Source organism: Orussus abietinus, unplaced genomic scaffold (genome assembly GCF_000612105.2).
Source record: "Orussus abietinus isolate OABI.00-Male unplaced genomic scaffold, Oabi_2.0 scaffold298, whole genome shotgun sequence".
Classification (NCBI taxonomy): Eukaryota; Metazoa; Arthropoda; class Insecta; order Hymenoptera; family Orussidae; genus Orussus; species Orussus abietinus.
The window spans coordinates 1-14538 of NW_019394442.1; the positions used below are offsets into that span (position 1 = coordinate 1).

A 14538-nucleotide genomic window follows, 5' to 3' on the forward strand; every position below is an offset into this window, starting at 1 on the left:
CCTCAGGGTATCCCCGGACGCCCGCGATTATGACAATTTTCTTTCAGGAATTAAATCAATTAGACGCGCTTGGGAATCCGGGTAAATGTGCAATATGAACGGACTGCGCATCCTCGGATCGCAGGTCGTCGTTTTGCTAGCTCTTGGATCTGCTCGCGGAGTGATTTTTTTTATTTATTTTTTTTTCTTTTAATCCGAAAGATAAGGGGATTGCCAAGCGTTCGAGACGTAGGGGGCCCTGCCCGAAGAGACAGCAAGTGTCGAAGAGGCTATATGCCGAAGCGGCCCCTTAAGAAGAGGGCAACTACGATGGCCTTCCATTCTTTCGAATGGACAGTCATCAATTTTTTTTCGCCACTTTGTCCCTCACATTTTTTCTCTGTCATTTTGTCGGGATCGACGGAAAGAGACGGTGAACTGTCGTTTTAACGAGATTATCTCGAGTTTCTATTTAAGTCGGATAAATATTCTAGATTTTTTTTTTCTCACGCCAAGCAATGTACAATTGAATATATCTCTCCTGGATCAATTGTACGAGATCGATGTCCTGCGAAATAGTCTTGGCTTTTGGTCACTTTAGCAAGTTATTAGCTATTTCATCCCCGTCTCTTTCTGGCTTTCCCGATGGTTTCGTTTGTGCCCTTGTGTTCCCTTTCAGCTTTAGGTGGGCCACTTGAAGGAATCTGCCGACTTCCTGGTGCTTCTCCAATCTTCTGCTTTGCCTGTTCTCTTCTTCCCCTTTCCAGGCTTAGGTGGACCACTTGGAAGAAGCCATTTCTTTAATTCATCCTGGGCAGTTCAACGAAGCAGAGCTTCCTGGACTTGTTGCTGAAAGATGTTGAAGTAAGTTGAAGGATGTTTGTCATCGGAGAGTTGAGGAGGAATCTTGAGTTGTCAGTCAATATTTCTAAATCTGCAATTCAATATTTCTAAAAAAAGGCATTTGTTTAATTGCCAAGAAACTGAGCTAAGTAAAACATATTGTTAATCATTTGATCGAACAACATTGGAGTATCTTATCGAGTATCGATGTGTATTCGATGGATCTCTCTTGCCAAGATGCATCGAAGGATCACATGTAAACTTAATATTTTCCACTTGTTCGATGAGAATGTTTTTATACCATTGCTTCTCCATTGTTCGCACAGAAAAAAAAGTAATTGGGCTCTCGTACTTTATTCCTAATATTAATAAAATCTACATAAAAGCTATACATATAGTTGTAATGGTGGAAAATAAGTTGCCCAAGTAGTAACCAGTTGTAATGAATTTTTGCACATTACCCGAGTAACACCAAGTACCACTAAACTCTTTGCATTAACGAGTGGCAGTTTTCCAAATGAACGATTCATTTACACGAGACTCGTTTCTCCTCAAGAACACTCTTTACATAAATGAAGCATTAACAAATGGTAAACAATATGGGATGCTAAGTAAACAGTTGTAGCAATATTTCTTACTCCGGTTGCATAATATCCACTATAAACATAAGGCTTGTTCGGATTATCTGTACTCTCTGTAATTGTGTAATTGACCGTATTGTACTTTTCATGAAAATTGCAAAACTTAAGGTACACCTTCGTCTACTATTCTAAACGCAACTAGTATCAGATAGTTTTTCCAATTTCCAATGATTTAATTTCAATACCCTTTCAAGGATGAAAAACGCCGACAATTGTTTCCCAGAGTAAACATTAATTGCAAAAGTGCAGCCAACCGAACAAACCCTGTATGTTCTTAGTACACCAGAAAGTGAACATCGTACTCAATTGTACTTGATATCATGTTATCAGTGTTCCCATTAAAACAAGGCATCTCCGCGGTTCACAGTACAAACTTGCGTTTTAATAAATTCTCATCGTTTAATTTAGCACAATAATAATAGAGACAGTGGACTAATTAAAAATAAGGGTTAATAATAATACAGTTTACGTTTACAATTATTCGTTCCGAAGTCACTGTACGTGTGGGCTACCTTCGATTACTCACGGTACAACGACTTTGCATTAGATTCCGCACACCGTCCTCCATCGTAATAACTATATAGCATTCATTTAGTTAATTATTTATCTCGTTTTGCTGTCTCTCCCGTTATGACACGTCTTAATTAATACACGGCCCAGTTGACGTTGACGTTAAAGCGTTGGAATCTCGTGTTTAGGCACCTTAGCAGCCTCCTAGAATAATCTGAAACGACCTGTAGGACTGGCTTCCTTATTCTTTCTCGAGGACACGGTGTCTTCAACTACGAGGATATTCTAGAGCTCGAGTCGACGTTTCTCCATCAGGGTCCTTTTCATTAGCTAAGAAGCGATCTTATCTCTTTGTGCATGTAACAAAGGAAGTCAATGTAACTGGCGCTGCCATCGTTTCCGCGGTCTTCTACAAGGAAGTGACGGAGCACCATCTCCAGCTTCTCTCGTTGCCTAACCAGTGTTAGCTGAAACGTTTAACGCGATATGAGTCAGCCTGTACATGCCACTCTATGTGCAAGTACATATGGAAGACTTACTCTCATGCATCGGTGCCGTTGAGATCGCACTTGGCCGACTATTTCGTTGATACGTTTATTAAGCGAAGTCTCCAGCAGAGGGAGCGACGTTCGATCCGTGTCAACCTGGACTACTGAGGAAACGCCGAAGACATCTTGCACCCACTGGGGGGAGAGATTTAATCCCAGCCACAGGAACATGTGAATGCCGTTTTCTGAGAGGGGATTTAGTAATGAGTATATGGCTGAGAGTATTTAATATAAACGTAGTGGCGGTTAATAATAATTATAAATGTAGGATATTCCTCACCGAGCAAGTATGCTCCATCATCTGTGAACTTATCGATGGAGCAGCGTAACATCTGTGGTAGACCGGAGTCTTGTGGATCGATATCATGTAGAGGCAGTAGTCTAGGATAGATGTAGGCAACCGATGTTGAAACTGGCATCGTGGCAACAGCTTGCATTACGTAGGATCTGTCATCGATGGTCATGTCAGCTCCTACGGAGAGTGAAAATTGGGTTACGGGGGATGGTGATACAGCATCCAGGGCCTGCGTAGAGGAATAATTACCTCCGGATAGTGCATCGCTCTTTAACAAACAATTGACGTAGAGGGGCAACAACTTCATGCACTCTGGAAGTATAAGTTGCCCGACACTGGACGGTGAAGCACAATGTTTGCGATACGCTGCTAGAATCGATGCACATCTTGCGATCAGGCTGTCCTTCACTGTCTTTGGCGTTGATTCGGTTAATTTGAACACACCTAGATTGATGATTAAAAATTTAATTGAGAAAAAATAATATGTCAAAGGAATGGTTACGATTAAATTTCAATATCTTAACACGTTTCAGCCTTTCGCTGAACTCTGCGACTCACTTTGCTTGGAGAAGAAATTGATGATAGCATCCAAGTCGCAGGCTCGATAGAGCTCTGCCATCTGTGACGATGTTCTCAAACTGAGATTAAGGATTCGTAACCTTCTAACACCTCCACATGACGTGTACAGAAGAGCTGCCTGGATGTATACACCCTCGTCTTCTGTTAACTTATCGTCATGTTTAATTTCAATTGCAACTGCCTGGAACGGATGATAATTTCAGTTATATATTACATTTAGTTTATTCAAGTGATGTCAAAAGATCAGGATAGAAGATGTGCTCATACCTTGTCGCAGTCTATGCTAGCCAGCTCCATGTTTGTAGTATTCGACATAAAGAAGTGCCCGAAGAAGTCTGTCGGTCTAACTCCAGTTGATGTTCGTACTCTCATGAATGCATCGAAGGCGATTGGCCTTCTAATGTTATTAATAATGTCAGTGATCAACCTATCCCCATCGACGTCCGCCTAAATGTTGAATCAGGATTTTCATTCATCGAGATAGATTAATGTGCCTACATTTGTAGACACAGAAGGGTTCTCTTGGGCTTCAACTTAGATAAGGACGTACCTGGAAATACGTGTACTTGTACACTTCTCCACCAGTGAGTCGACAAACTTGCCCTATCGTTGCAATATCCACATAGGAGTTGTTGAAAATGAACAAGTCTACACTGCATCCGGAGCCTACGCAGTCTTGTCCCAAGTTATTGTATACGTTATTTTGCGGGGCTGAAAGCAGAATATTAAATAGTTAAATGTCTAATCAGGCTGTTTGAAATCACTTTAATGTGCATCGGTTTACCTAGGACGGTCTTCTCCTTTTCTGTACCTAGTAGTTTGCGGTCGTCGCGATTCTTCAGCTTTCCTGGAGCGTCAGCTATCGGTAAAGACGAATGGAAAACCATCAGTTTCCCTGCACACTCCGAGGCCTGTAAATCAACAGTAGCATTATTCACATTTCTTAACTGTAGATATGTAATCCATTCCTGAACACGAAGTAGTATAGAGACATAATTTCTGTGGTCGGTTCCTGAAAAAATGGCCCCAGAATTAGGAACTAGGGATTTCTGATTTTCCCTGATGTAACGATATTAGCGCTACTTGCGGGGGATGTAGAAACTATACTACATTAATATACCTAGACACTTTTGATTTCGTAATCGAGGTACGCAACGTGCTACGATAATCCACGAATATTATACAAAATCCGATAAAAGACCAACAGACGATAATTTTATAAGTTAAAGTCATTTTTAAAAGTTTCATCGAAGAAGCGCTTTTGGCACTAGGTTACCAAAAATTTCGAGATCTTGGAGTCTTAAAGTAGGGTCGACTTCGATGCATGCTGTGTCTTTTAATTTTGTGAATAATGCCAGGATTTAAATGCTTTACCTTCAATGCCTCCAGCCCAGCCTGGATAGCTGGCGCTAGTATCGTCTCCGTTTCCCGAGAGTCTGCAAACATTACTGGAATTTGAGCCATTAAATTGTCTATTACGGCGTCACTTTCTTCGGCATCGCACAGGAACCCATCCAGAAGTGGCATGAACACTTCTTGGACATCTCCGACAACCATCATCTGTGGTTGAGCTAGGCAAGGGTTAATGTTATAAAAGTGCACGGTGTTGCTGTAAGTTATGAAGCCGACTTTCATGTTGGTCTTCGTCTGCCCAGCATCTACGGGTAAATGGCTGATGATCCTCTTCATCTCCGAACAGAGTAAATTCACCAAGCCCGACTTGACGGTGTTGTATGATACATCGATAACGAATATAATTGCCGGAGGCTTCGGGAATGTATTATTCTGTTAATAAAAAGAAAGGAAATGTCAGTCTTCGATGAGCATACTCTCAATATTTTCATTATTCACGTGATAGGTGATAATGTATGATAGGGAACGTTGTACTCACTCTACAGTAATCCTTAGTGGCAATGTACTCAAATGCTCCGAGCATTAATTCTGGTCGTTCGTAAAGATCCATACGTTGTCCTGTGTGATCCAAGTGCTGGAAGTACTCCGCTGGAACTGAAGAGGAATTTTTGGATATCATTTCAACAAGTTAAACTGAAATCCCTATTCCTCGTAACATGCTGAACAAGTCATTTAATGATATAAGTTTGATCGTCATGAAAGTTTCCACATCGGTCAACATATTTCTGTCGGTGACAAGGAAGGATTTAAATTAGCTACATTGTTTAATGCAGTCGTTTATTTACCTTCCGTCGTTGCTTTGCAAAGTAAGCACTGGAATCGTCGACCGGCGTCGATAAATTGCATGAAAGGGCTCATGTATGCTTTACAACGTATGCAACGAACTGGTCCGATGTCGCCCATATCAACGATGGGCGGTTCCATCTCTCCTGGTTCTATTCGGGCCATTGGACTTATCACGAGACCACAGGGAACACTTGTCTATAAAATAAAATAAGGACTCGATGTATAAATTCCTGTCAACGATGCATGCTCTAGTTGTTACGATGCCAATGCTCTGCGATGGCTCCAGTGTTAAGGTGTTACGAAGGAAGATTGAATTGGATTATTATCTTCTCGATTGTCTTTGCTCTTGGAAGGAAAGATAAAGAATTACCTGTTTTATAATATCTGCTGAAGTAGGTACTGTATACATGGTGGACCTAAGGTATCGTGGGGATGCATTTCCTCTGTCTTCCGTCACAAACTTTGTCGTCACTAATGGTGGGACCAATCCCTTTTGATTTGTTACGAACACATCTCCTTTTGTACGTTGATCGTCCTGCATCACTTGGATCTGCGAATAATAATCCAATCGTATTAATAAATAACCCAGGAATGACTAAGACAGTACATTAAAGAAATAGTAAAGAGCATAAATTGTCGAGGGTTACTTTTTAATTATTTTATGAACGGGATATATTTTATAGATTTTAGACTCACAGGACTTGGCATTTGTTCAGGATCTAATCTCTTGGCTTGTTGCGATTGCATGGTTGATTGATACCCTGGTGCACCAGGTACGCCTCCTTGGTAAGGACTCCGTTGAGCTCCGTACACATCCTACGTAAAGTAATATTAGTCATTGGAAATACTTGTACATCTCTGTACTCGTATTTTGTATATAAACTTTTCATTTCCATCGATATGAAAAATTCATTTACGTACACATATGTGTATGTGTTCATGAAATGTCTATTGATTTCATGTGAATTTCATAAAACGTGAAAATATACCGGTTGGGGTGCATAATTTTGCTGTTGGTAGCCTCCCTGTTGATATCCAGGAACGGCTCCTGGGGATTGACGGTTCATTCCCATCGACGTGCTCGTCGGTTGATTCATTAAAGTGGGCCCGGACATGTACTGCTTTTGTCCTTGCATTTGAGCACCAGGTAACGATGGACTCATCGGAGATAAATGCGGATGTCCAGGTACTGGTGGTCCGGATGGAAAGGGCTGACCATGTTGTCCAGCCATGTTCTGCTGTCCTGGTAAAGGAGGTCTAGACAAACTCTGTTGTCCGGGCAGGGTGCGTCCGGATACATGAGGTCCAGAAATATTGGACTGGCCTGAAAACTGAACTCCACCTAAATTCTGTCCTGGCAATGGAGGCCCGGACATGTTCTGAGGTCCTGGTGGACCAGACATGTTCTGCGGTCCTTGTGGTCCAGATAAATTCTGTCCTGGTGGACCAGATAAATTCTGTCCTGGTAACGGTGGACCAGATAAATTCTGTCCTGGTAACGGTGGGCCAGATAAATTCTGTCCTGGTAACGGAGGCCCAGGAAGATGTTGCCCTGACATCGAAGAACCAGCAAAATGTTGTCCAGGTAGCGGAGGTCCAGATAAATTTTGTTGTCCTTGCGATGGACCGGTCATACTTTTCTGCATCATTGGTGGCAATGGTGCGCTAGGCAACCCCATTTGTTCCGGGGGATGATCAGGATGGACGTGTTGTCCTGGACCAGGATGTCCAGAATATGGTCCTTGACCCGTTCCAGGCAGAGGAGGTCCCTGTTGATTGTGCTGTCCAGGGTGGCCGGAGTGAAGTCCTGCTCTAGGTGCAGGGGATCCTTGCGATCTGCCTTGTGGAGGAGGAGGTCGACCATTCGTTTCTTTCTGACCAGCAGCTTCTAAGAAAAAGTTCACTGTACTTCCTCTTCATTTGTTCATCCTTATCGTAGAGTCGTAATGAACATTCGGTTTCGTAATAGAATTTCTTCTTTCGCTCTCCTATGTATAAAAAAAAATACCTGTCGATGGAGGCATGTGATCCGATGGACTGAAGCCATTAACGTTTGAAGGAGGAGTTGGTGACAATGCATTACTTTTGGCAGCTGGGTGTAAATTTCCTGACTGTTCGATAGAGAAAAAGATATTGACATTAGACCATCCGTTAACTACTACTTATGTTCAGAGATTAGTGTAAATTAAAGAGAAGTCACACATCTATCGGAGGTCTTTGCTGATTCCCTAGAGTCATATTCGTCATTTGATTCATCAGGTTACTTTGACTCGTTGGTGGTGCACCAATATGCATCGATCCACCGAGCGGAGGACCTTGCTGAGCATTTATTTGCTGTCCTGAGAATTAACATTTAAAAATTTTATTATCCTTATTCTTCTTCTGATGGTAGGAGCTTTTTATGTTATTTCATGGTCCGCATACTATGTTTTAAACTTTTTAAATAATACTTATCGTTCATACCTTGTAAGTGACTGACGTAATAAGGTGCCTGTGTGTGTGGCGGTGCACTGTTGGACGAAACTGGCTCTTGAATCATTTTTTGTGGCGGATATGCTTGTGAATTCCCAGGGCCGTTATATTGATTTGGCGGAGCATTAGAGTTTGGCCCAGGGTATGGTGGTCCTGTCGGAGGTCCTCCATAATATGGAGGTTGCGGTTGTTGTTGCTGATGATGCTGCATGTACTGAGGATTCATGGTTAATTCTAAAATCAACAAAGAACAAGATTTTCAGTAGAGTGGCAGAACAATTAATTATGAAACGGGATATAGTAATTTAAGCGTCAACTTTGGGTGATTTAAACGCAGCACTGGAATTATGCAGTCGGTGAGGATTTGAAAATTTGAAACTGAAAGAGAAATAAAAATCTAAGCCTATTTATTATTATATATTAACACTGATTCAAAGAGCATTAACAAAGTAACAAAATATTATAGCCTAAACTCCATAAATCTTTGGTACATGTCAGAATATTACGGATCAACGTGATCATTAACTTTGGGTGAAAGTAGTCAAACGAGTACAGGCAATCAGTCGTGTGATGTCATACTTTTTTCGAGAAGGGGACAAAATTGTATTTAACGTCAAAATCTCCTGAATACACAATTTAACAATCGAATTGAATTAATATCACGCGAAGCGCTGTGAAAGGTGCGACGAAACTGGAGGATGACACGTGTACCATATGGACGCCACAGGTGACAGTAGCCAATCAAACGCTGATGTTTCAAACGTTCCGATAAGATGACCAAGCAACTAAAAACAATCGGAGATGCCCAATACCGCGGTATGATTTTTTACTCAAAATAAAGAGTAGAGACTCGCTCGATAACGTACATAGACCTCGCACCACTGTACCGGAGCCCTATAAGTAAACCAAAAGAGGCGATTGTAAATGCAAAAATGAATAACTAAAAATACGGAGTAAGGAAAATGGTAACATCCTGTCCGAGGGAGCACGTAATCCAAAAGGTTGCACCTTCACAGAGGGAGTATAACCTAAAATCGTGCGTTCCAGCCGTCTTATGGGGTGTCCGGGAATTGGTGGAAATAAAGGAGTCGATCGATCTTCGAATCTCAGCGAGAGGGATCTACAAAGCAGGAGAGGAGTATAATGTCACGTTTCTCGTGGTAAGAGGTGCGAGCCATTTTGCATGTCACTAAGTTCCTCGTAACGGCCGTTTCGGGCCCGATCGAGGCTCCGCTTAACGCCCCGTTATTTCTATACTTACATAGAGTCGTTAGGATCGCTTGGAGCATAACAAAGGACGTAGTTTGCACAAATGTTTACAGTAAAATAAAGAACATTTATTACGCTCTGCGCGGGCGACTGGTGCCGATGCCACGTAAGGTGGCATTGCGCATGCGCCCGTCCCTCCGTCAACGTGCTCAGCAGACACGTCACTACTCGAATTGGGCCAACTTGAAATACGGATTTCCACCCTGTAAATTCAATTGTTTCTAAGTTTATTGTACTTTAATGGAGGACATCACAGATAAGGAAGATTATGGAGGCGAGGGAGATGCTTGGGGACGCTTTAAAGAGGAGAATTTGGTCCATAAATGGGCGAGGCGGCGCGGGGAATTTCACGAACCAGGACCGCGCTCTGATTGGCTGTCGGCGAAAGCGCGCGGAATTTGAAACGGCTTTGCGTCCTATATATCTTCGAAAAACACCTTAGGTGTGAAAAAAACTTCGCCGAGTACATTGTTGCGACTTACAATTACGGAAAAATAGTACAAATCGTGTTCTCTCCACCGGAAGTCAACTATTCTTGCCAAGTACGGTATAGTACTTTCATATTAAACGTTAAAATCATAAAATCTGTATATTTATTTCTTCACATTTTATAATAATATAACAATAATTTTAGCTTTTTAAAATTAATGTCGAACAACTGCTCGTTGCAGATGGATTTCGGCTCGGATATTTGATCTGAGTTTATTTTTTAAGCGGAATGCAGCAATGAGGGGAAGTCCTCGAAACTCGCAGATAGAGGGATCCCGGGAAGATGAACGATAAAAATCCGGGTAAGCTCTTCTGTTGGAGGAAAACCACCCTCTAACAGCTTCCCGTAGGATTCCAGGCTTTCCTTGGAATTCGGGTTAGCTACGCGTTCGGAATTCCGGGTGGAGTCATCCCCTTCGAGCAGCCCTCGTTCAGGACTTCTGACAATGTCGGTCCTGGGGAAAAAGCTTGGTACCTGTAGACCTTCGTCGAAACCATGAAACGGAATAAAAAGACACGACGTTAATTACCAGTTCCACAGAAAGTGGCCCCAGGATCTCAGATTTTTGTTAATCTAACGACGCGAGCGCCATTTGCGGATAATAAGGGAACCCTATTATGACGTAAGCAAGACGCGTTTCCCACCGACATAAATGACTCGAAATGCTTTTAATTTTGCAATTAAGGGACGCAAAGCGAAACGATAATCCATGATATACAGAATGTGATGTTTTTAACGCGACAAAGACATACAAAATAGCATAGTACAATTATTAGTCGCAAAAGTTTCATCGAGTAGGTGCTCTCGGCACTAGATCGGAAAGAATCTAAAGATCTTGGGCCCCTAAAATGGGGAAGATTTCGATACATGGCGCTGTGTCTCCTTATACAACTTCGTGGACGTGTTATACCTATCCAACCCTGGTGTGTATATCTTTTCTGAAATTGTAGAAAGTGCAGAAAGTGCAGATAACCCGAACGGGCCTTTCGTAACCTAGGGTAGGACTATATTCCATAGTCCCGGTCGAAATATTCCCAAAGATCCTTTGGTCTCCCCAGACCCCAGGTCGTATAAGTCTCGTTGTTCCCGTTCCTCTCAGAGGGCATATCCGGGAATGGACTGGCAATAAGAATAGCTATCTAGGATTTTCCGTATGCGCTACGAGTACAGCGGGGACGAGGAGGGTCCCCTCCAGGAGGTGAACGAAGCAAATATTAAATTCTCCAGGCAAGGCTGAGCCGAGCAAAAGGACGAGTCGCAAAAGGGGAACGCGTTTTCTTTCGCGGGCGCACAGAGGTACCGGTGCTCCCCTTTCCCTGGGGCTTCCATCTTCTCGATTTGCGGGAAGAGCCAGGACCTCGTTTACGGGGCCACCGGAGTCTCCGAGACCCGGGAGACGATCAAAGCGAACCCGATTTTCACCGCGATTTCAAGATTCCTGGGAGGTGCCTTCCTGTGGGACCACGCATCACCGAGTCATCGTTCGTTGATGGTGTGCACCACGGTACCTAGACGGGGAAGGTTGTTCTCTTCAAATTCACCTCTCCACCGAGTGGTTGGGAATTTTTTTCGCACCCGCGACCATAGCACCTTGACGGGGAAGGTTGTTCTCTTCAAATTGAACTTTCGAGCGAGTGGCTGGGATTTTTTTCAGAGGAGATACAGGGTTTGAAGTTTTTGCGAGGGGTCCATGACTTTTTCTGCCGGTTCTCGGGCTGTCCAGCCCCTAGTGAATTTTTTTCGGACCTGCGACCACAGCACCTCGACGGGGAAGGTTGTTCTCTTCAAATTGACCTCTCGACCGAGTGGTTGCGATTTTTTTCAGAGGAGATACAGGGTTTGAAGCTTTTGTGAGGGGTCCATGACTTTTTCTGCCGGTTCTCGGGCTGTCCAGCCCCCGGTGAATTTTTTTCGGACCCGCGACCATATCAGCTCGACGGGGAAGGTTGTTCTCTTCAAATTGACCTCTCGAGCGAGTGGCTGGGATTTTTTTCAGAGGAGATACACGCTTCTATGCGCTTTTAGGCGATGTCAGACGGTTCTAAACAGTTTTAGACAGTTCTGGACGGTTTTAGACAGTTTTGGACGGTTTTAATCGGTTTTAGTTGATTGGAAACGGCGAGCAGGAACCATTGACATGGTCGGATTTTGCCGAAGTGACGGAAGGGGAGCAGAAATGAAAAGAACTCGTTGGTTGCTGCTTAACCGTTTGTTATTCTGGGTCCCATCCAAAGACGTCTCTTCCAACGGTGGCGACCCTGAAAAAGGTGGACTCTTGGGTGTTCTGCACCCGGGGAATTCTTCAAGCACGCGGAAATCCACTCCGGGAACTGGCGTTGGAGCGTCCACAACATCCAGGAGGCAGCCAGTCACATGGACCACTCTCCTGACACGGAATAGGGTTATCTGGACGGGGTAGCACGTACCCCCAATTCCCGCCTATGGTCGTGGTCGCTGTGGCCTGGGCCAGTCGCTTTGTGCGTATAATTGGATTTATGTCCGGGTAGTGCCCGCCTTGCTCTCCTGCCCTCCAGCCACGATCCTGGACCCATCCTGGTCTCTTCTCGGCTCTTCGGCGTTCTCCTCTGCGACGGCCCTTCTTTGCCGCGCCGAGCGTCCGTTGCCTTCCCTCCTTTCTTTCCGTCCTCTACATTACCCTCACGACTAATTAGCACCTGGGTCAAAGCAAACGAGGAGGTGCTCTCGTCCACCTTTGATACGTACTCTGTCCACCTAATTGTAAGTTGTGCCCGGCCACTCTGAATAATTCCCACTCGTGAATTCTTTAACGATGCGAGCCGCGGACGGCAGGCAACGTGTTGCCTGGAACGTGTTATCGGCACTTTTGGGAAATGATAAGATGGTCTGGTTGAAAAGGACGATTTTTTTGGTATCACCGCGTCCTGCNACCTTTGATAAGTACTTTGCCCACTTAATTGTACGCAATGTGTTGCCTGTAAATTGATCGTCCACCTATGATAAGTACTTTGCCCACGTAATGTGTTGTGTGGAACGTGTTATCGGCACTCTGAGGAAATGATAAGATGGTCTGGTTGAAGAGAACAATTTTTTGCTGATTTTTTTGTCGACTGTATTAATTACGAAAGTTCGTCATCTTTTAGTCGTTGTGTGGTGTCTGGGGGATTTGTTGGTGTTCGGTCATTTCCGATGCCCCGTGGTACAATATATAAGCATTTATGTATCTGGATATCTAGACTAGTATATGGGCTTCATGGTCGAGGGTATTGTAGATAACTCCTTCCACATGAATACTGTATACCACTCCTTTGAAGCCGAAGTCTAGGAGCATTGCAACTTAGGGCCACTTCCCTAGAGCCTCGCTCGCTGCAACGTCCCTAGAGTGGATTTCCGCGCGTTTAAAGGATCCATCGAACGGAAAATTCCCTAGGGTTTTATTTTCCATGGGCCATCACCTGGTGGAGTGCTGGACACCTCGAGGTGCTTCGGGTGTTCAGATGTTGGGTCAGTAAAGGGAAGGTCCATGGGGTTACTTCCTCGTTTTTCGATCACTTTGTCGCTACAAAGTGCATACAGCACTTCGGTCCTTCACCCAGGAGGCAGTATAAGATCTAACGGCCAGGTTAATATAAAAATTCTTATAAATAATGAAATTTCACGAGTGTCGGGACCTTCCTTATAGTCTCCACGTTTGCCTTGTAAAGTTTGAAGCAATTCAGTGGACACGATTAAGAGAAAGGTTTCTATGTCTTCTATGTTGATGCGACATCCATGAACAGTTGGTGTCGGATGTTGGATTAATCCCAACTCCAATTGAGTATCTAGGAGGATTAAAATATCCCTTTGAGTTGCAAATATGGAAAAGTGGATTTTTTAAAAATTCGGGGGGGATCTATCGGATGTGTTTTCAGCATGGGGTAGGCATTTACTTTCAATTACATTGTTTGGGTATGTATGAGTGAACATTTCTCTTGGCAAATCTGGACATGATCTATACTTCGGGTAGACCTTAAGTGAACTGGCTCCCGAGTCGGGATGTCCACTGCTGATGGAAAAAAAACCCCTCGAAGCAGTTTGCCAAGATGGTCTTACCCGGTGAAAGGATTCCCGAGTAACCGGAAGACGTCCAGGGGGCAGGAGTTCCTGGAGACGATGCCGGAGTCCGGCTCGTACAGGAAAACCAGGAATGGTACTTGGGAGTGAAGCACAGCATTAATATCGTTGCTTATATTAGGATAGGAGCCTGCAAAGTATTCCTCACGTGTCCATCTTCTCGTTTCCTCCATTTTTAAATTATTCCCAGTTCGTGGGGACGGTCGGCCGACCGGACGATGTTTCCCTAAATAAATTGGCAAGCACCCCTGGAGATTAGTTTAGGGATGAAATATTTAAACTTAATCCCATCGGGATAAATTATTCATCGAAGGTTGTCCCACCCCGTTTGCGACGTCGCAGTTCTGGGGGAGATACATCCAGGATGGTGCGAAACAACCCTTACGCCTCCGGAACTGTCATCTGCACGAATATTCCCATGACATCCCCCTATTCCAACATCTATGAAAATATCACTCCACCTCTGATAGGATTCAGGGATGATTTAGGATTTTCGACCTCCGTGGACTGTCCTCGAAAGACTGAATTTTCCCTCTGAAAATCCCCACATCGATGTGGATATCTAAAATAGGCATCCACAAAAATGACGCGCATAACCCAACATCCAAGATTTATACAATC

General features: G+C 43.8%; 1 protein-coding gene across 2 annotated transcripts; it reads right to left on the reverse strand.

The window, feature by feature from the left end:
* Positions 1-1101: 1101 nt before the first annotated feature.
* Positions 1102-9467, reverse strand: LOC105703423 (protein transport protein Sec24C). Of its 2 annotated transcripts, none has more exons than XM_012431809.2 (18): positions 9328-9466; positions 8058-8300; positions 7797-7933; positions 7603-7705; positions 6584-7482; positions 6291-6410; positions 5965-6144; positions 5594-5789; positions 5287-5402; positions 4770-5180; positions 4180-4306; positions 3946-4106; positions 3663-3842; positions 3375-3576; positions 3066-3260; positions 2802-2993; positions 2513-2706; positions 1102-2440 (listed from the first exon to the last, which is right to left on the reverse strand). In XM_012431809.2, exons 2-18 carry the CDS (start codon positions 8290-8292, stop codon positions 2300-2302), a joined length of 3789 nt encoding a protein of 1262 aa, XP_012287232.1. In that variant the 5' UTR covers positions 8293-8300; positions 9328-9466; the 3' UTR covers positions 1102-2299. The 2 variants fall into 2 exon arrangements, with proteins under 2 accessions (XP_012287232.1, XP_012287233.1); XM_012431810.2 differs by having other exon boundaries at positions 2300-2440; positions 6584-7479; positions 9328-9467.
* Positions 9468-14538: the final 5071 nt, after the last annotated feature.

Bases quoted from the DNA above. Each gene is read 5' to 3' on its own strand.
- LOC105703423 (XM_012431809.2), bottom strand. From the start codon at position 8,292: ATGAATCCTCAGTACATGCAGCATCATCAGCAACAACAACCGCAACCT. The intron at 7,934-8,057 runs GTATGAACGATA...GTTAATTCTCAG, and splicing joins TTACGTCAGTCACTTACAAG to GACAGCAAATAAATGCTCAG. The intron at 7,483-7,602 runs GTATTTTTTTTT...ACTTTTTCTTAG, and splicing joins TCACATGCCTCCATCGACAG to AAGCTGCTGGTCAGAAAGAA.